General features: G+C 49.4%; 1 protein-coding gene across 1 annotated transcript in view; it reads left to right on the forward strand.

Moving 5' to 3' along the window:
• Positions 1 to 20,396, forward strand: part of TGM2 (transglutaminase 2) — a 125,396-nt gene that overhangs the window by 7,100 nt on the left and 97,900 nt on the right. Inside the window, exons 2-4 of the mRNA XM_032217703.1 lie at positions 1,450 to 1,629; positions 12,058 to 12,300; positions 18,301 to 18,419. Of these exons, the coding sequence (XP_032073594.1) occupies positions 1,450 to 1,629; positions 12,058 to 12,300; positions 18,301 to 18,419 (542 nt within the window). The remainder of the gene's footprint in view (positions 1 to 1,449; positions 1,630 to 12,057; positions 12,301 to 18,300; positions 18,420 to 20,396) is intronic.

Here is a 20,396-nt window from a genome sequence, read left to right on the forward strand (position 1 = left end):
GAATCCCGATTCACTTAACAACCATGAACAACTGCAGGGATCCACTTAACAGCTGTGGGAAGAAAGATGGTAAAATCTTTCTTATGCATCTTTCACAATCTATCGGGTGTTAAATACGAACGACACATCACCTTATCAAACTCCTCTTTCAGATTATAATTCAGTGTAAATTCCGGTCCTTCGCTCCCCATATTCTGCCCTTGATCGAGCAGGAGGCTAAATCCAATTTTTTTTTGCCCAGTTAATCAAACGATCTTTGACGTGTTCAACTCCTGTGCTCCTTTTTCAACAGTCATTTATACATCTCAGCGATCCCACACCCGTCCCGAGTACATAAATCCAATTCAAAGTCACTTTTCTCATTCATAAAAACACAATTCTTCTCCTCCTGTTTAAAGCTGCCAACTTGCGTAAGGTGAAGGCACGGAGAGAAACGGCTTTCTCTTCCCAGTCCTTTTCTAGTTTTTAATTCAGGTAAAAGTTAATTAATTGTTTGGCTAGTGGAGAGAAAAGGAGGACTAGGGGAGACATGATAGCAGTGTTCCAATATCTCAAGGGTTGCCACAAGGAAGAAGGAGTCAAGCTATTCTCCAAAGCACCAGAAGGCCACACTTGGAATACAGCATTCAGTTTTGGTCGCCACAGTGTAGAAAAGATGTGGAGACTCTGGAAAGAGTTCAGAGAAGAGCAACAAAGAGGATTAGGGGACTGGAGGCTAAAACATAGGAAGAACGGTTGCAGGAACTGGATGTGTCTAGTTTAATGAAAAGAAGGACCAGGGGAGACATGATAGCATCTTCCAATATCTCCAGGGTTGCCACAAAGAAGATTTGGGGGTCAAGCTATGGAAGGAGAGAAGGAGAGAAGAAAGAAGGGAAGGAAGGAAGGAAGGAGGGGAGAGAAGGAGAGAAGAAAGGAGGGAGGAAAGGGGGAAGGAGAGAGGGAAGGAAGGAGGGAAGGAAGGAGAGAAGAAAGGAGGGAAGGAAGGAATGTAGGAGGGAAGGAAGGAGGGAAGGAAGGAATGTAGGAGGGAAGGAAGGGGGGAAGGAAGGAGGAAAGGAAGGGGGAAAGGAAGGAGAGAAGGAGAGAAGAAAGGAGGGAAGGAAGGAAGGAAGGAGGGAAGGAAGGAAGGAGGGAAGGAAGGAGGGAGGGAAGGGGGAAAGAGGGAGGGAAGGAAGGAGGGAAGGAAGGAGAGTAGGAGAGAAGAAACAAGGGAAGGAAAGAGGGAGGGAGGGAAGAAGAAGTAGGACCATTGTAAGATAAGATGGATCTATGGGATGTTAAGAAAGCAATCTTCAAGTATATTGTCAACTGTAGGGAAAAAATGTTATAAATACATATTATTAATAACAGTTATGAGATCATATAATTGTGAATGTATATAGGAAATTGATAAAATAAAAAATTGTTAAAAAAAAATCTGATTTTTTTTCCCCTTGGTTCCCGCAGATCTTCAGTTAGAGACCTGGGACCTGAAATGCGAGGAGAACAACCTGAAGCACAAGACCGCCGAAATGGGGTCCCATCAGCTCCTCGTACGCCGAGGGCAGCCGTTCCGGATCTCACTGACCTTCGCCGGCAGAGCGTATGAAGCAGGCGTGGACAAACTGACCTTCGTTACGGAGACAGGTGAGCGGCGGGCCTTAGTTGCCCCCGGAGAGGGAGGGAGGATGGGGGTGGGGGGAGGAAACCCTTCTGATCCCCACTCCCATCATCCACCAGTAGGAGGTAAACTCCATCTGGTTCAGTTGCCAGCTGGGATAAAAGCGCTGGAAACAACAGGGAGGCTGTTTGGAAAGGAGATATTACGATGAAGCAGAACAAAAGCTAAATGGTGGGATGAGTGGATGGATCTTTATATATCTTTCTGTGACTTTTGAAATTTGTTCTGGGGGTTGTGCAATGATGGGGCTTATGCCTTTTGCTAAATGGTGGTGAGTTGACCCTATTATGTCCTCAAAGGTTATGCCCTGTCCTTCTTAATCCCATCACCCTGGAGCGGAAGTTGATTGGAGGACTGGTGGCTAAAATATATAGCAATAGCAATAGCAGTTAGACTTATATACCGCTTCATAGGGCTGTCAGCCCTCTCTAAGCGGTTTACAGAGTCAGCATATATTTCCCCCACAGTCTGGGTCCTCATTTCACCCACCTTGGAAGGATGGAAGGCTGAGTCAACCTTGAGCCGGTGAGATTTGAACCACTGAACTGCTGAACTAGCAGTCAGCTGAAGTGGCTGCAGTACAGCACTCTAACCACTGCGCCACCTCAGCTCTTTTAATATATGAAGAAAGCTTGCAGGAAATGTCTAGTTTATGGGGGGAAAGGACTAGGGGGGTGACATGATAGCAATTCCCCCAATATCTGGGGGGGGGCTGCCGCAGAGAAGAGGGGGGCCCACCTATTCTCCAAAGCACCAGAAGGCAGAACGAGAAGCAACAGATGGAAACTAATCAAGGAGAGAAGCAGCCTAGAACTAAGGAGGAATTTCCTGGAAGTTAGAACAATTAATCAGTGGAACAGAAGTTGCCTCCAGATGTTGTGGGTGCTCCATCACAGGAGGTTTTTAAGAAAAGGCTGGACAGCCATTTGTCTGAAATGGTGTAGGGTCTCCTGCCTGAGCAGGGGGCTGGACTAGAAGACCTCCAAGGTCCCTTCCAACTCTTGTTATTCTGTCATTCTGTAAGGGTCTTCTGCTTGAACAGAGGGCTGGACTAGAAGACCTCCAAGGTCCCTTCCAACTCTTGTTATTCTGTAATTCTGTAAGGGTCTCCTGCTTGAACAGGGGGTTGGACTAGAAGACCTCTGTGGTCCCTTTCAGCTCCTGTTATTCTGTCATTCTGTAAGGGTCTCCTGCTTGAGCAGAGGGCTGGACTAGAAGACCTCCAAGGTCCCTTCCAACTCTTGTTATTCTGTCATTCTGTAAGGGTCTTCTGCTTGAACAGAGGGCTGGACTAGAAGACCTCCAAGGTCCCTTCCAACTCTGTTATTCTGTAATTGTGTAAGGGTCTCCTGCTTGAACAGGGGGCTGGACTAGAAGACCTCTGTGGTCCCTTCTACCTCCTGTTATTCTGTCATTCCATAAGGGTCTCCTGCTTGAGCAGAGGGCTGGACTAGAAGACCTCCAAGGTCCCTTCCAACTCTGTTATTCTGTAATTGTGTAAGGGTCTCCTGCTTGAACAGGGGGCTGGACTAGAAGACCTCCAAGGTCCCTTCCAACTCTTGTTATTCTGTCATTCTGTAAGGGTCTTCTGCTTGAACAGGGGGCTGGACTAGAAGACCTCTGTGGTCCCTTCTACCTCCTGTTATTCTGTCATTCCATAAGGGTCTCCTGCTTGAGCAGAGGGCTGGACTAGAAGACCTCCAAGGTCCCTTCCAACTCTGTTATTCTGTAATTGTGTAAGGGTCTCCTGCTTGAACAGGGGGCTGGACTAGAAGACCTCTGTGGTCCCTTCTAGCTCCTGTTATTCTGTCATTCTGTAAGGGTCTCCTGCTTGAGCAGAGGGCTGGGCTAGAAGACCTCCAAGGTCCCTTCCAACTCTGTTATTCTGTAATTGTGTAAGGGTCTCCTGCTTGAACAGGGGGCTGGACTAGAAGACCTCTGTGGTCCCTTCTACCTCCTGTTATTCTGTCATTCCATAAGGGTCTCCTGCTTGAGCAGAGGGCTGGACTAGAAGACCTCCAAGGTCCCTTCCAACTCTGTTATTCTGTAATTGTGTAAGGGTCTCCTGCTTGAACAGGGGGCTGGACTAGAAGACCTCTGTGGTCCCTTCTAGCTCCTGTTATTCTGTCATTCTGTAAGGGTCTCCTGCTTGAGCAGAGGGCTGGGCTAGAAGACCTCTGTGGTCCCTTCCAACTCTGTTATTCTGTAATTGTGTAAGGGTCTCCTGCTTGAACAGGGGGCTGGACTAGAAGACCTCTGTGGTCCCTTCTAGCTCCTGTTATTCTGTCATTCTGTAAGGGTCTCCTGCTTGAGCAGAGGGCTGGGCTAGAAGACCTCTGTGGTCCCTTCCAACTCTGTTATTCTGTAATTGTGTAAGGGTCTCCTGCTTGAACAGGGGGCTGGACTAGAAGACCTCTGTGGTCCCTTCTACCTCCTGTTATTCTGTCATTCCATAAGGGTCTCCTGCTTGAGCAGAGGGCTGGACTAGAAGACCTCCAAGGTCCCTTCCAACTCTGTTATTCTGTAATTGTGTAAGGGTCTCCTGCTTGAACAGGGGGCTGGACTAGAAGACCTCTGTGGTCCCTTCTAGCTCCTGTTATTCTGTCATTCTGTAAGGGTCTCCTGCTTGAGCAGAGGGCTGGGCTAGAAGACCTCTGTGGTCCCTTCCAACTCTGTTATTCTGTAATTGTGTAAGGGTCTCCTGCTTGAACAGGGGGCTGGACTAGAAGACCTCTGTGGTCCCTTCTACCTCCTGTTATTCTGTCATTCTGTAAGGGTCTCCTGCTTGAGCAGAGGGCTGGGCTAGAAGACCTCTGTGGTCCCTTCCAACTCTGTTATTCTGTAATTGTGTAAGGGTCTCCTGCTTGAGCAGGGGGCTGGACTAGAAGACCTCCAAGGCCCCTTCCAACTCTGTTATCCTGTTAGATCAATACATGAAATTCACTTTTAGCCGATACCTCCATACCAAACCAGCCTGGGCTTCTCTGAAGCTCTGCTGGGTGTTCCCAGCCTGAACCCCCACATTCTCCAGTGCGGTGGGAAGGAAGACCGCAGAGTAGGAGGGGGCTGGGGGGGGGGAACCCACTGGTCCTTGGCCCAGGTTTTATCTCTTCCATCCAGGCAGCCTGTAGGCAGAGAAAGACTCCAGTCAGGGAAACAAAGGCAGGAAGTCCTTCTTTCTCACAATGCTCACTCTGTTGTGTTCCCAAGCAAAGCAGCCCCCGCATTGGCCCTCCCTTGGGGAGACAGGCCAGGGAGGACCCAAAAGTCAGACCCCCTTTAATCTGCTTACCCACCCCCCTTCTTGGAAAATGTCCCTGAGCTGGGAAACTGCCTGTAGCCCCATAGATGAGAGGGGGGATGGATTCTGCAACGGCTTGCTCTGTGCCAGGAGATGGTGGGCTGTTGTGCCCACCATGGATGGGCATGTCAGGTTCTCCCCTCCTCAATTCAGCCATTGGGGGGTTTCCGTACCAATAAAAGGGAATCTATGTACCTGAGGGCTGAGAGGAGGGGTCCTTGGTGCTCTCTGAGCTTGGTGGTTTTCCTGCAAGGGGGGGGGGAAACGCCAGGGGATTTGTCAGAGGCCCCTGACAAATTAGCCATCAACAGACACATAGACGTAAAGAATATTTATAGACTGCGCAAGAGAGATAATGGACTAGCCCAAAAGGGAACGAGGAAACAGCACACACAATCAGCAATCAACGCCCAGATGAGCGAGATGAACCCCAAGATTAACATCAGACCCACAGACAAGAAGGGAACAGTAACCCAATCAATGAACTCAAACAAGTCAACAGTAAACAGGCCACCAAGACCACCATCAACCCCCCCCCCCAGGGTCAGGGGAAGCCAACTGAATATAAATAGAGAGCAAACCCCACTCCCTAGCAGCATTGACGATGTCACCTAATCGGGTTAAACCACCAAGTTCAGAGAGCACCGAAGACACCACAGTTGTTCTCTTCCTCCTCCTCCTTCTCCTCCCTTCAAATACTGTCCCCCAGTTGGGTTATGAAACGCCTGCAAGAAAACCGCCAAGTTCAGTGAGCACCACACAGTTGTTCTCCTTCTCTTCCTCCTGTCTCCATCTTCCTTCCTTCTCCTTCTCCTTCTCCTTCTCCTTCTCCTGTCTTCCTTCCTTCCTTCTCCTCCAGTCGACATCTTCCTCCTTCTCCTGTCTCTATGTTCCTTCCTTCTCCTTTCTATGTCTTCCTTCCTTCTCCTCCCGTCTCCATCTTCCTTCTCCTTCTCCTGTCTCCATCTTCCTTCCTTCTCCTCCTTCTCCTTCTCCTGTCTTCCTTCCTTCCTTCCTTCCTTCCTTCCTCCTGTCGCCATCTTCTTTCTCCTCTTGTCTCTATCTTCCTTCTCCTTCTCCTGTCTCCATTTTCCTTCCTTCTCCTGTCTCCATCTTCCTTCCTTCTCCTCCTTCTCCTTCTCCTTCTCCTGTCTTCCTTCCTTCCTTCCTTCCTTCCTTCCTTCCTCCTGTCGCCATCTTCCTTCTCCTCCTGTCTCCATCTTCCTTCTCCTCCTGTCTCCATCTTCCTTCTCCTTCTCCTGTCTCCATTTTCCTTCCTTCTCCTGTCTCCATTTTCCTTCCTTCTCCTGTCTCCATTTTCCTTCCTTCTCCTCCTTCTCCTTCTCCTGTCTTCCTTCCTTCCTTCCTTCCTTCCTCCTATCGCCATCTTCCTTCTCCTCCTGTCTCTATCTTCCTTCTCCTTCTCCTGTCTCCATTTTCCTTCCTTCTCCTGTCTCCATTTTCCTTCCTTCTCCTTCTCCTTCTCCTTCTCCTTCTCCTTCTCCTTCTCCTTCTCCTTCTCCTTCTCTTCCTCCTCCTCCTCCTCCTCCTCCTCCTCCTCCTCCTCCTCCTCCTTGTTCCCTTCCACATCTGTTATTCTGGATTTCTGCATCCCTTCCCTGCCTGGCTGGGTGGGATATTCCCAAAACCAAGGTTGCAATTTGATGGCAAAATGGTCTTCGATACCTCTTGTAAATCTGCCCCCCCCCCCCCGAAGTTAGCCTTGAACAATTTCTCAACAGCCCGAGGAGTTCCCACTTTGAAGCCACAGCCAGGGATGTCTGCAGTGGGTGGGAAGTTAAAAAAAAACAGTTAAAAAACCAGCAACACAGAAACCAGCAGTAGAACATAGAATAACAGAGTAGGAAGGGACCTTGGAGGTCTTCTAGCCCAACCCCCTGCTATACCATTTCAGACAAATGGTTGCCTTACATATTCTTAAAAACCTCCAGTGTTGGAGCATTCACATCTTCTGGAGGCAAGTTGTTCCACTGATTAATTGTTCTCACTGTCAGGAAATTTCTCCTTAGTTTTAAGTTGCTTCTCTCCTTGATTAGTTTCCATCTGTCGCTTCTCTCAAGTCCTGCCCTCAGGGGCTTTGGAGAATAAGTTGACCCCCCTTCTTCTTTGGGGCAGCCCCTCAAATATTGGAAGACTGGTATCATGTCACCCCAAGTCCTTCTTTCCACTAGACTATACCTAGTTCCTGCAACGGTTCATTATATCTATATTATTTTTAGGGGTATTTTTCTCTTTTTCCTCTTCTTTTAAACAGATCAAAGGTTTTGTTCCAAAGTTTCTCTTTTTCCAAAAGAAACTGGACTTTCTTGAGGATTTTTTTTTCCTTTGAAGACATTTCTCTTCTCATTCAAGAAGCTTCTGCAGAACCAAAGAAGCTTCTTGGATGAGAAGGGAAACATTTTCAAAGGAAACGTAAATAAAGTCCATTTGGAAAAAAATACCTTTATGCTGGGTGGACTTCCGCTCCCAAAACCTGGGGCATCCTGGGAGTTGAAGCCCACCCATTTTAACTGCCTGGGGCATCCTGGGATTTGAAGCCCACCCATTTTAACTGCCTGGGGCATCCTGGGAGTTGAAGCCCACCCATTTTAAAGCAGCCCACCTTGAGGAACACTGTCCTACACAAATTGTTTTTAAATCAAAAAGTTGAAAAGAGGGAAGGCGAAAGAGGGCAGGAGCCAAAGGAGCATTGAGAAGAGAGTTGAGGCTGCCACTGGTGGGTTGTAACCAGCGATGCAGCTGATGGAGGGGCTGAGATTTGGGTTGTGGGGCAGAGAAGACCTCCCCCCCTTTGCTTGGCCAGACGTGACGGCCTTCCCCACCCCACCCCTCCCTCCCTCCCCCAGCAAGAGTGGCAGCTCCTGGTTCAGGACCCTCTGGAAGGCAGAGTCGGAGACTTGGCAAGCGAACTTGAAGAAGAGGGTCTGTCCTGCAAGGTTCCCACCCCCACAACCGCCCACCTGTCCCGGCCTCTCGGCACAAAGAGCCGGTGTTGCTGGACTGGGCGGTTGAGAGTTGACAGATCCCCCCCCCAGGAAGCAACACCTCTCTGCCCCCCCTCCACCTCCTTTACAAGAATGAATGGGCCACTGTCTGCAGGGGAGGGGCCACTCTCTCACCCGCGGGGGGGGGAGGGAGGAACAGGCTATTCCTGTAGCCCGTCCGGTCCTCCCTGGGGGCCGCTGGGTTTGGCCTCCCCAGCCAAGCAGGGGCCGAGACGGGTTCTCAGACTGCCAGTGGCCAGCTGGAGGGGGAGGCCAAATACGCCCCTCTCCCTGGAGGCTCCTGTGTGTGTTTCCAGCCACCGCTTCTGATGCCCGCCTCTTGCCATGGAAGACGCCATCCTTACGCCCATCCGGATGGGCAGGTGGGCAGCGGGTGGCCTGTCCTGGCAGTGGCCAAAGGAAAGGAAGGGAGGGAAGGAAAGGAAAGGAAGGGAAGGGAAAGAAAGAAAAGGAAGGGAGGGAAGGAAAGGAAGGGAAGGGAAAGAAAGAAAAGAAAGGAAAGAAAGGGAAGGGAAAGAAAGGAAGGGAAGGGAAAGAAGGGAAGGGAAGGGAAGAGAAGGAAGGGAAGGGAAGGAAGGGAAGGAATGGAAAGGAAGGGAAGGGAAGGGAAAGAAAGGAAGGGAAGGGAAAGAAAGGAAGGGAAGAGAAGGAAGGGAAAGAAAGAAAGAAAGGAAAGAAAGGGAAGGGAAAGAAAGGAAGGGAAGGGAAGGAAAGGAAGGGAAGGGAAGAGAAGGAAGGGAAGGGAAGGAAGGGAAGGAATGGAAAGGAAGGGAAGGGAAGGGAAGGGAAAGAAAGGAAGGGAAGGGAAGAGAAGGAAGGGAAGGAAATGAAAGGAAGGGAGGGAAGGGAAAGGGAAAGGAAGGGAAAGGAAGGGAAAGAAAGGAAGGGAAGGGAGGGAAGGAAAGGGAAGGGACAGAAAGGAAAGGACAGGAAGGGACGGGATGGGACGGGAAAGGAAAGGAATGAGGGAGGAAGAGAGAACGAGAGAATATGAAAGGAGGGAGAGAAGCCGAAGGAAGTTTACAGCCGGGATGGGGCCGGTTTTCAGCTCATTTGACCATCAGACCAACCTTTAGGAGATGCCAAAAGAGCTGGTGGGGAAGCAGCCCAATCTGGGGGGGGGGGCATTGGAGGAGAATGTTTTGGGTAGATGATTGCACACAGACAGACAGACAGACAGACATGCACATACTGTGGGCAGGAGAGCGGGGGGGGGGGGCTGCCAGCCCCCTGGCACCTGGGCTGCGGGGCACAGCCCCAAACGTTTGCAAGGAGCCAAAGCGCTGGGCAAGGAAAGGGCCTGGCTGAAGTGGTTTGGGGACCGAGGAGGGGTTGGTTCTCCTTTGGGGGGGGGGAGTCTCCTTGCTGGCTGGGAACTCTGGGAGTTGAAGTCCAGGCCTCTTCCAGCGGGCACCTTTGAGAGAAGCTGAGTTGGGCTGCAGAGCAATACACAGAAAAGTCCTGGGATGATGTGACAGCCAGGAGTCTTCCTCATGGAGCAAGTTTTCCCCTTCGGTCATTAGTAGCTTCTTGAAGCCCCCCCTCCTCCCCCATCACAAGGGGGAGGGCCCTCATTTGATGAATGAGATCATGAACTCACCTGTGCCTTTCTTCTCTCTCTCTCCCTCCCTCTTCATTCCTTCCTTCTCTCCCTCTCCCTTCTTTCCTCCCTCTCGCCCTCTGTCAATCCCTTCTTCCATCTTCCCTAAATCCCTCCCTGCTTCCTTGCCTCCTTTCCTTCCTCTTTCTTTCCATCAATCTCTTCCTTCCTCCCTTCTTCCCTTCTTTCCTCCCTCTCTCCCTCTGACAATCCCTTCCTTCCATCTTCCCTCAATCCCTCCCTGCTTCCTTGCCTCCTTTCCTTCCTCTTTCCCTCCATCAATCTCTTCCTTCCTCCCTTCTTCCCTTCTTTCCTCCCTCTCTCCCTCTGACAATCCCTTCCTTCCATCTTCCCTAAATCCCTCCCTGCTTCCTTGCCTCCTTTCCTTCCTCTTTCTTTCCATCAATCTCTTCCTTCCTCCCTTCTTCCCTTCTTTCCTCCCTCTCTCCCTCTGACAATCCCTTCCTTCCATCTTCCCTAAATCCCTCCCTGCTTCCTTGCCTCCTTTCCTTCCTCTTTCTTTCCATCAATCTCTTCCTTCCTCCCTTCTTCCCTCCTTCCCTCAATCCCTCCTTCCCTCCCTCTTCCCTCTGACACTCCCTTCCTTACGTCTTTCCTAAATCTCTCCCTGCTTCATTGCCTCCTTTCCTTCCTTCTTCCTCTTTCCCTCTGTCCGTCAATCCCTTCCCTCCTTCTTTCCATCTTCCCTCTTTCCTCAATCCCTTTTCCTCTCTCCCTCCTTCCCTCCCCCATTCCTTCCTTGCTTCCTTGCCTTCTTCCTTCCTTCTTCCATCCCTCTCTCCCTCTTCCCCTCCATCAATCCCTTCCTTCTTCCCTTTTTCCATCCCTCTTCCCTCTGACAATCCCTTCCTTACGTCTTCCCTAAATCTCTCCCTGCTTCATTGCCTCCTTTCCTTCCTTCTTCCTCTTTCCCTCTGTCCGTCAATCCCTTCCCTCCTTCTTTCCATCTTCCCTCTTTCCTCAATCCCTTTTCCTCTCTCCCTCCTTCCCTCCCCCATTCCTTCCTTGCTTCCTTGCCTTCTTTCCTTCCTTCTTCCATCCCTCTCTCCCTCTTCCCCTCCATCAATCCCTTCCTTCTTCCCTTTTTCCATCCCTCTTCCCTCTGACAATCCCTTCCTTACGTCTTCCCTAAATCTCTCCCTGCTTCATTGCCTCCTTTCCTTCCTTCTTCCTCTTTCCCTCTGTCCGTCAATCCCTTCCCTCCTTCTTTCCATCTTCCCTCTTTCCTCAATCCCTTTTCCTCTCTCCCTCCTTCCCTCCCCCATTCCTTCCTTGCTTCCTTGCCTTCTTTCCTTCCTTCTTCCATCCCTCTCTCCCTCTTCCCCTCCATCAATCCCTTCCTTCTTCCCTTTTTCCATCCCTCTTCCCTCTGACAATCCCTTCCTTACGTCTTCCCTAAATCTCTCCCTGCTTCATTGCCTCCTTTCCTTCCTTCTTCCTCTTTCCCTCTGTCCGTCAATCCCTTCCCTCCTTCTTTCCAACTTCCCTCTTTCCTCAATCCCTTTTCCTTTCTCCCTCCTTCCCTCCCTCAATCCCTCCCTGCTTCCTTGCCTTCTTTCCTTCCTTCTTCCATCCCTCTCTCCCTCTTCCCCTCCATCAATCCCTTCCTTCTTCCCTTTTTCCATCCCTCTTCCCTCTGACAATCCCTTCCTTACGTCTTCCCTAAATCTCTCCCTGCTTCACTGCCTCCTTTCCTTCCTTCTTCCTCTTTCCCTCTATCCATCAATCCCTTCCCTCCTTCTTTCCATCTTCCCTCTTTCCTCAATCCCTTTTCCTTTCTCCCTCCTTCCCTCCCTCAATCCCTCCCTGCTTCCTTGCCTTCTTTCCTTCCTTCTTCCATCCCTCTCTCCCTCTTCCCCTCCATCAATCCCTTCCTTCTTCCCTTTTTCCATCCCTCTTCCCTCTGACAATCCCTTCCTTACGTCTTCCCTAAATCTCTCCCTGCTTCATTGCCTCCTTTCCTTCCTTCTTCCTCTTTCCCTCTGTCCGTCAATCCCTTCCCTCCTTCTTTCCATCTTCCCTCTTTCCTCAATCCCTTTTCCTTTCTCCCTCCTTCCCTCCCTCAATCCCTCCCTGCTTCCTTACCTTCTTTCCTTCCTTCTTCCATCCCTCTCTCCCTCTTCCCCTCCATCAATCCCTTCCTTCTTCCCTTTTTCCATCCCTCTTCCCTCTGACAATCCCTTCCTTACGTCTTCCCTAAATCTCTCCCTGCTTCACTGCCTCCTTTCCTTCCTTCTTCCTCTTTCCCTCTATCCATCAATCCCTTCCCTCCTTCTTTCCATCTTCCCTCTTTCCTCAATCCCTTTTCCTCTCTCCTTCCCTCCCCCATTCCTTCCTTGCTTCCTTGCCTTCTTTCCTTCCTTCTTCCATCCCTCTCTCCCTCTTCCCCTCCATCAAACCCTTCCTTCCTCCCTTCTTCCCTCTTTCCCCTCCCTCCCTACTGTAGGACCTTGCCCCATCGAGACCTCCGGGACCCGCTCCCCTTTCCCTCTCTCTTGCTCTCTGGAGGGCTCGGCCTGGAGTTCGGCCGTGGAGCAGCAGGACGGGCTGACCCTCTCCGTCTCCATCTCCTCCCCTCCGGACGCCCGCATCGGCCGATACCGCCTGGTCCTGGACGCCTCCACCCAGTTCCAGGGCTCCAGCTTCAACCTGGGCGAGTTTGTTCTGCTCTTCAACCCCTGGTGTCCAGGTAGGTCTTCTCTTCAGCCAGGGAAGGGACCAGAGAGGTCTTCTTCTGCCACGCTGGATCTGGGGAGACCTGTCTCAGCAGGGTCTGCCCAGATTTCTCCAACCGGATCATCCCTGCTTGGATGACGTTCTCCTGGGGTGCAGATTCCAAGCCCAAGTCCTTCCTTCCTTCTTTCTTTCTTTGATATTTTACTTTTCTTCCTTCCCTCCTTCCTTTTTCACTTCCTTCTTTTATATTTTTCTTCCCTCCTTTCCTTCTTTCCATCCTCTCTTCTTCTTTCCTTCCCTTCTTCTTTCCTGTACTGAGCCTGGAATCTCTGGCCTGCAAAGCAAGTTCCTCGCCATCAGTGGCCGAGCACGTGGGCCTGCTTGGGCTCCCATAGAGAAGCTCCATCATGTCATTCGGTTTCTTCTGCTCTAGAAAGTAGCCCCAGAAACCCCACTAATCGTTGTGTACTTTGGAAACCGTGGTTAGATAAACAGCGTCTTAAGACCCAGCCCTTGGGAACAGAAGGTACCATGTGCTAATCCCACTTTGGCAGTTCCAAGTGAAGGCATCTCGCGTAAGCAAATAGATGTTCCCAGAAGCCAGGAAGCGTTTGCGAAGCCAGAGGAAAAACATCCAGTAGCTGCGTTGATGCCATCTGTTATTACCTTCCTGGTTTTATTTGTCTTACCTGTCTTTGATGGGAAGACAAGTCCCAAGAGCCACATCCAAGAAACACACTTTCCCCGAAAGTTCAGCTAATCCAGAGCACAGAAGAACATCGCATAACAGTTGGAGGTCTTCTAATCCAACCCCAAAGGGCTTTTGAACATGGTTCCCTTCTTCCTGTCCATAATTAGCCACGGAGTAAGACGGCGAAGAGGGACACAGATGATATTAACCCTCCTTCTCCTGGGTCACTCAAACTCCCCTCTCTGTGAAGCTCCCATGTTTCTTGAAGACCCCAAAGATGTTGGCCAAGCAACTTCCCAGAGTCTTGGGGATTGGAGGCCCATTGTGCTTCAAACTCCAGACGAGGATGGTCTTCAGAAGTCCCGAGAGGATGGCTGATCTCCTCGGGAGCATCTCTCGGGCAGAGAAGATGAACATGGGCCTAAGCGATAAACCATATGAGGGAGGGGACTGGAGGGGGGGGCTGTCTAATCTAACAAAGAGGATGTCTGAGGGCAATATGACAGTTGTCTTCAACTAATTGAGGAGCTGTCACAAAGAAGAGGGGCTCAAGGTCCCTTCCAACTCTCTTATTCTGCTGTGGCCATAATATTGGACTCAGGTCTGACATGTTGTTTGATGTTGATGTGATTGATGTTTTGGTCATCATGAGATAAAAACAGATGTGGAGACTCTAGAAAGAGTGCAGAGAAGAGCAACAAAGAGGATTAGGGGACTGGAGGCTAAAACATATGAAGAACGGTTGCAGGAAATGGCTAGTTTAATGAAAAGAAGGGGAGACATGATGGAAGTCTTCCAATATCTCAGGGGTTGCCACAAAGAAGAGGGAGTCAAGCTATTCTCCAAGGCACCTGAGGGCAGAACAAGAAGCAATGGGTGGAAACTAATCAAGGAGAGAAGCAACTTAGAACCGAGGAGAAATTTCCTGACAGTGAGAACAATTAATCAGTGGAACAGAAGTTGCCTCCAGAAGTTGTGAATGCCCCAACACTAGAAGTCTTTAAGAAGATGCTGGATAGCCATTTTTCTGGAACGGTATAGGGTTTCCTGCCTAGGCAGGGGGTTGGACTAGAAGATCTCCAAGGTCCCTTCCAACTGTTATTCAGTGGAACGGTTTGTCTTCAAAAGTTGTGGGTGCTCCATCGCTGGAGGTTTTTAAGAAGAAATTGGAGAGCTACTTCTCTGGAGTGGTATAAGGGCTCCTGCTTGAACAGGGGGTTGGATTAGAAGAATCCAACTTTGAGGTCATCTCTGTTGTTTTTCAAGAGGCAACTGGACTTTCTGCTTTTTCTTTGAAGACGTTTCTCTTCTCATCTGAGAAGCTTCTTCAGCTCTGACTGGATGGAGGGGAAGGGAAGGATTTATACTCCTTGCAGACAATTGCGTATAAACCCTTCCCTTCTCCACCATCCAGTCAGAGCTGAAGAAGCTTCTGGGATGAGAAATGAAATGCCTTCAAAAGAAAAAAACAGGAAGTCCAGTTGCCTCTTGAAAAAGCCCCTTTGGGAGAACCAGGACCTGGATGACGGGGAATCTCTACAGACTTTTAGCTATGCAATTTGGGATGAAGACCCTTGGAATGGGGTGGGATTAGGAATGGATTTCCAGAGGGGAAAAATGCAGGCTACAGGAACCATTTGCACCACTCAGGTGACCCTGAGGACACAGGTAGACCTCCAGGTGGCCTCAACGACCCTCTAAAAGGATGCAAATGACCAGCTTTTTCTGCAAGGGGTATAAATCCTTCCATTCCCCTCCATCCAGTCAGAGCCGAAGAAAGTTCTGGGCTGAGAAGTGAAACGCCTTCAAAGAAAAACCAGAAAGTCCAGTTGCCTCTTGAAAAAAAGTTTGTCCCTTTGGGAGAACCGTGAGCTGGAAGATGGAGACTCTCCATAGACCCCTCCAAGGTCCCTTCCCTCTCTGTTATTCCTTCCTCACTCAACCCCAGAGGGAAAAGAATCACAAAGATTTTCTTTTGGAAGAAAAAAAAATCTAAAACTTTAGGCGAAAGGGACCGGCATCCTCCCCGGCCTCTCTTTCAACAGAGCTTCGTGAAAGGGCGCTTTTCCCATGAATTATTCGTGGCAGCCGAGACCCGAACTCCCAAAGAGGCCGAATGCTATGCCATCTTTCTCGCTGAGCAAACAAACCCCATGTCGCTGGAATGTGCTGGTGGAGGCAGGCTGGACCGTCCCACCGCGAGATCTAATCGGCCTCTTGCAAAGAGAAAACAAACACGATTAAAATACCTTCCTTGCTTCAAGCCCGGTTTCCCCTTTGGTGAGGACGCCTGCCCCTTACTCCTAGGCTATGAACGCTCGTCCTCCAGAGGGATGGAGTCAAACATTCGGGCCCCTTGTCTGCCTTGTGATTATTTTTCACCTAAAGGCGTGGAGCAGAAAATATTTTCTCCCCAGGTGTGTCTCTTCGGAAGCCAAACATGAGTCAAGGAGAAGAAGAGGGACAAAAAAAAGGAGCTTTTTCTTCTGACTGAGGCTTCCCGAGAGCATGAAGCAAACTCCTCGTCCCGACAAAAACCCCTTTTATTCATTGACTGTGAATTCTGCTCATTCACATCCAGCAAAGTCTTTTGAGGGAGGATTTACAGTCACAGACCTTATCTGGCTTGGAGAGCTGCCAGGCCGAGATCTGCAAAATTTGGCAAGGAGCCTCGGAGAGTCACGAACCAATTAAGCGAACTAATGGTCTCCTGCAAACTCCACTCCCCTGTCGCTCCTCTTTTATTTCCTCTGAGAGGGGCCATTCACCGTCCACCTGTGGCCTTACTCCCAAGTCGCCCCTTGTTCTTTAGCTGTTTCCTTCGTCTGGCCACTCCCCTCATGCGCACACTGGGAACAGGCTCCAGCTGTTCTTCTGCCCCACTGATGTCTGACTCCGAAGGCAGCTGACAGCTGGCATACGGCCCTTGCCCCCTCTCTGCCTCCGACACAGAGACCTCATCAGAGCCTTCCCCAAACTCCAGGACTGGCCCATCTTCCTCCCCAACCTCCTCACTGTCCGAATCTACTCCCAGCCACAACACGTTTTCATAGCAGCGGTCATGCCTTTCGACCAATTTTAATTCTAGCCTTTTCATGCTAACGCTTAATTGTGTTTAATTTAATTAGAATTAAATTAGAGTTCGCACGTTAATTCTAGATGATTTAATTAGAATTAATATTTGGATTCTACTGTTTCATTATTTGATATATTCGACATTAGAATTAATATTTTAATCCTAATGTTCTGTTTTTCTGTCATTCCGGTTTTTTTTTTTTAATGTGTGTACTTCTTGACTTAGGACTGCAATGGAGAACAAAGTTTCCTCTGCTAAGCGATATGGTCGTTGAGTGAATTTTACCCCATCTTACAACCGTTCTTGCCACCGCTGTTAAGTGAATCACTGTGGTTGTTCAGTTAGTAAACTGGTTGTTAAGTGAATCTGGCTTCCCCCATGGACTTTGCTGACCAGAAGGTCGCAAAAGAATCACGTGATCCGGGAGCACTGCAACCGTCATAAATACGAGTCAGTTGCCAAGGGTCTGAATTTTGATTGTGTCCAAGGGAATGCTGCAATGGTCGTAAGTGTGAAAAACGGCCATACATGGCCGTTTTAACTTCCAACAGTCACTTAAACAAATTGCTGTAAGTTGAGGACTTATATTTTATATTTTAGTACGTCATTCTGGACCACCCAGAGTCCCTCTTGGAGGGAGACGGGCAGTTCAGGAAAATAGATACCTATATGGAGTCCAGAGGGGTTGGACTAGAAGACCTCCAAGGTCCCTTCAAAGGCCCAGGAGCGCCAACTCTGGCAGCCTGAAAGGGGAGAGATGAGGCTGGGAGGCTTCCAGGGCCCTCACTGGGCTCATGGCAGGACTTCCTGCTGCTCCCTGGTTGAACCATGTCCTGGTGTCCTGGACTCCACCGGCCTCTGCCCTAAAGGCCGGCCAGAGGAAGGGAAGAGCAATCCCCACTTGGCAGGGCTGGGACTTGGAGGAGCCAACGGGGCCAAGGTCTCCGGGCAGCTCTCCTGGACAGAGGGCAGGAAGAGGGGGCAGGCGCTGGAGGGGCAGCGTTTGGGCAGGAGAAGTTTATTATGGGGGTCAAGACAAAGCTAGGGAAGAGCGTCAGGGCTAGGAGGGAGGGGAGTTGGCAGGAAGGAGGAGGAGGAGGAAGACTGGGGGGTCCTCAGGGTCCTTCATGACCGAACTAGGGAACATCATCAGTGCTAGAAAGGAGGGGTTGCAGAGATGATGATGAGGAGGAGAAGGAGGAGGAGGAGGAGGAGGAGGAGGAGGAGGAGGAGGAGGAGGAGGAGGAGGAGGAGGAGGAGGAGGAGGAAGACCACTGTGGAGTCTTTGGTATCCTCTGAGCTTGCAATTTGTCTTGCAAACATTTCATGACCGAACTAGGAAACATCATCAGTGCTAGAAAGGAGGGGTTGCAAGGAGGAGGAGGAGGAGGAGGAGGAGGAGGAGGAGGAGGAGGAGGAGGAGGACGACGACGACTGTGGAGTCCTTGGTGTCCTCTGAGCTTGTGATTTATCTTGCAAACATCTTCATAGTGGCAAAGATGGTTTGTCATAGAAAGGCCTGAAGGACATCGTCAAAAAAAGTCCAGCTGGAAGCCACGAGGGTGTGATGGAGACTCCACCGTCAGAGTTCAATGGCATCATTTTAGCTGCCCTCGTGTTTGACCTGCCCTGTGGACACCCCTGGGTCATTATGCCTTCTGGGGCCAGGCCGAGGGCTACGAATTGTCCCTTTGTCCAAGTGTCCAAGGACAGCTGAAGTCCGACTGGCTTTCTGAGCTTGGTGGAGAACCTCAAGGGATGATCTCAATCAACCTTGAAAACGCAACCTTCTTTTTTCATATCAGGAGTCCCTTCCATACGCCAGCCGAAGAACCAACCCCACACGATTTTGCTGCAAGGGGATTACTGATAAACTAATCAATTCCCATTATCCTCACCTCCCTGGAGCTTTTCTCAGCTGCTGATAAGAGGGAATCTCTGACAGCAAAGAATGAACAAGCTCTAAATTCAGGAGAAGTCGTCTGTCTTCATTCATTCTTTGCTTCAAGGTGATTTCTTTCAGGTTGCCCGTCTTCTGTGGGGCATCCTTGGGATGTGGGCTGGATTGCCAATTCCCATGATCCTCAACCTGGGGGGTGGGGTGGGGGTGGATGATGGCCAATGTTGTGGAAGACCAACCCCAAGGGGAAGGTGGACATCGAGGTTCTGCAGAAGTTCTCTTGTGTCAGGGCTCCTCTCCGTCCCCAAAACTGCCTCCTTCATCTGAGCTTCCTCTTTTTCAACAGAGGACTCCACCTACATGGAGAACAATGAGGACCGGGTGGAATACGTGTTGACCCAACAAGGCCTGATCTACCAAGGATCGAAGGACTACATCATCCCCATCCCATGGAACTTCGGACAGGTGAGCCGTTCTCTTGTCCCACTAGGTCCCAAGGTCCCAAAGGTCAGGTGGGGTGGAAGAACTTCAGGTCCCTTCCATGAAACGTGGCCACCTGGCAGGACCACACTTTCTGCGGTGGACAATCTTTGGACTTCCCAAAAACTAAAGCTTCCCCCAATGCTGTTAGCCTTCCAGAAGACCATAAAGACCTGGATTTCCACCCAGGAACAAGGCTAGGTGTGAAGGGAGCCCCCAGATGTGTTATTGATGGGACGTTGTGTCTCTGGGATGAGATGTGTGATGTTGTTGTTGTGGGGTTTTCTGGATTTTGTTTATTCCGATTTTGTGAATGATGTGGGAAGCTACCTAGGACTGTTCTGTGCGTAAGAGGGACAGCCTTATAAGCATTCTCAGTCAATCAATCAATATTCTAGGATGGTTAAACACCCCTTACGTATCTTCTCACCCAACATGAAGGTTGACTATGCCATTTGGGTTTCATTCAGTTGAGGGGGGGTGAGGGGAAGGAGTAGAAGGGTGTCGGTCTATTTCTCCACAATCTATTGCTGCTAATGGGGGTAGTTGTTATAACTGGATATCTATCCATCTACCACTCTGTCTATCTCTATCTATCACTATCACTCTATCACTATCACTCTATCTATCACTCTATAAGTCTATCTATCCATTCATCCTTCTCTCTCTCTCTCTCTCTCTATCCATTCATCTCCCTATATATATCGATTATATCTATCCATCTATCTATCCATCCATCTATCCATTCATATTTCATCTTTCTATCTATCCATCTATCCATTGATATATATATATATTTTTAAAGTCACAACCCCTGGTATGCCCCAATTATGGGAGGAAGCTAACTGCTTCCATTCTTTGTCAATCGGCTCGTCACAAGAGTCCATCACGACAGAAACCCAATATTTTTACTGTCGCTTTTGTTATATTTGTGTTTTATTTGTGCTGATAAATAAATAAAGGGAGACTAGTATAGATCTATTTCAAGCTATTTAGCTCTCATCAGCTAGCCATATATATATATATATATATATATATATATATATATATATATATATATATATATATATATATATAATAAATATAACAAATGTAACAAAAAAGGCAACAGTAAAATATATATATGTATATATGTAGGTCTTTAGTTATTCGGGTTTTCTCCCGCGTAAAATTGGAGGTGTCTTGGCGACGTTTCGACGAAGTCTCATTCGTCATCTTCAGGCTTCGTGCTTCCAGGAGCAATGTGAGATCTCGGTTGTTTCTTCCTTTTAACTGCCAGTGGGGGTTTGAGCTGATTGGGTGGGAGCTTGGCTGTGTTCTGATTGGGTGGAAGTGTGTTCTGATTGGTTGGGGGTTTGTGTTTCATGTAAGGATAGGAGGGGTTTGAAGAGGCTAATGGTGCAGTTGCAGTCTGGCTTCTGGTCCTTGGTCGTGCCTCCTCATCAGTGTGGGTTTTTGTCTGCTTTCTTGGTGGATGTTTGGTGGTGACATCCTGTGTGGCTCTTGTGAGTGTGGGCCTGGTGTCATTCATCATGTTAGGGACTCTGAGCAGAGTTAAAGCAAGGGTGGAATGGACAAACATCAGCAGCCGGGTGGGTGTGGCTATGGCGGGCGTGGCCTTCTTTTCTCCAGACTGGCCAAACCCAAATCCTGCAACTGTCCGTCATATTTTTTTGTCTCCAGGCCTTTAATCTCCTTAGTTTCTCTTCCCTGCACTTTTTCCAAAGTCTCAACATCTGTTTTGTAATGTGGTGAGCAAAACCAGTTGCGGAATATTCCAGGTGTGGCCTTACTAAGGCTTTAGCAAGCGGTACTAACTAACACTTCACCTGATCTTGTTCCTGTGCCTCTTTTATTCTGGGAGTTGAAGTCCACCAGTTTCACAGTAGCTCAAGTTAACCGTCCCTGGTCACATCTGCTCTGCCTGCAGTGGTCGATGTTGCAGGAAAAAACCGAGGTTGT

This window comes from Thamnophis elegans, chromosome 5 (genome assembly GCF_009769535.1).
Source record: "Thamnophis elegans isolate rThaEle1 chromosome 5, rThaEle1.pri, whole genome shotgun sequence".
In the NCBI taxonomy this organism is placed as follows: Eukaryota; Metazoa; Chordata; class Lepidosauria; order Squamata; family Colubridae; genus Thamnophis; species Thamnophis elegans.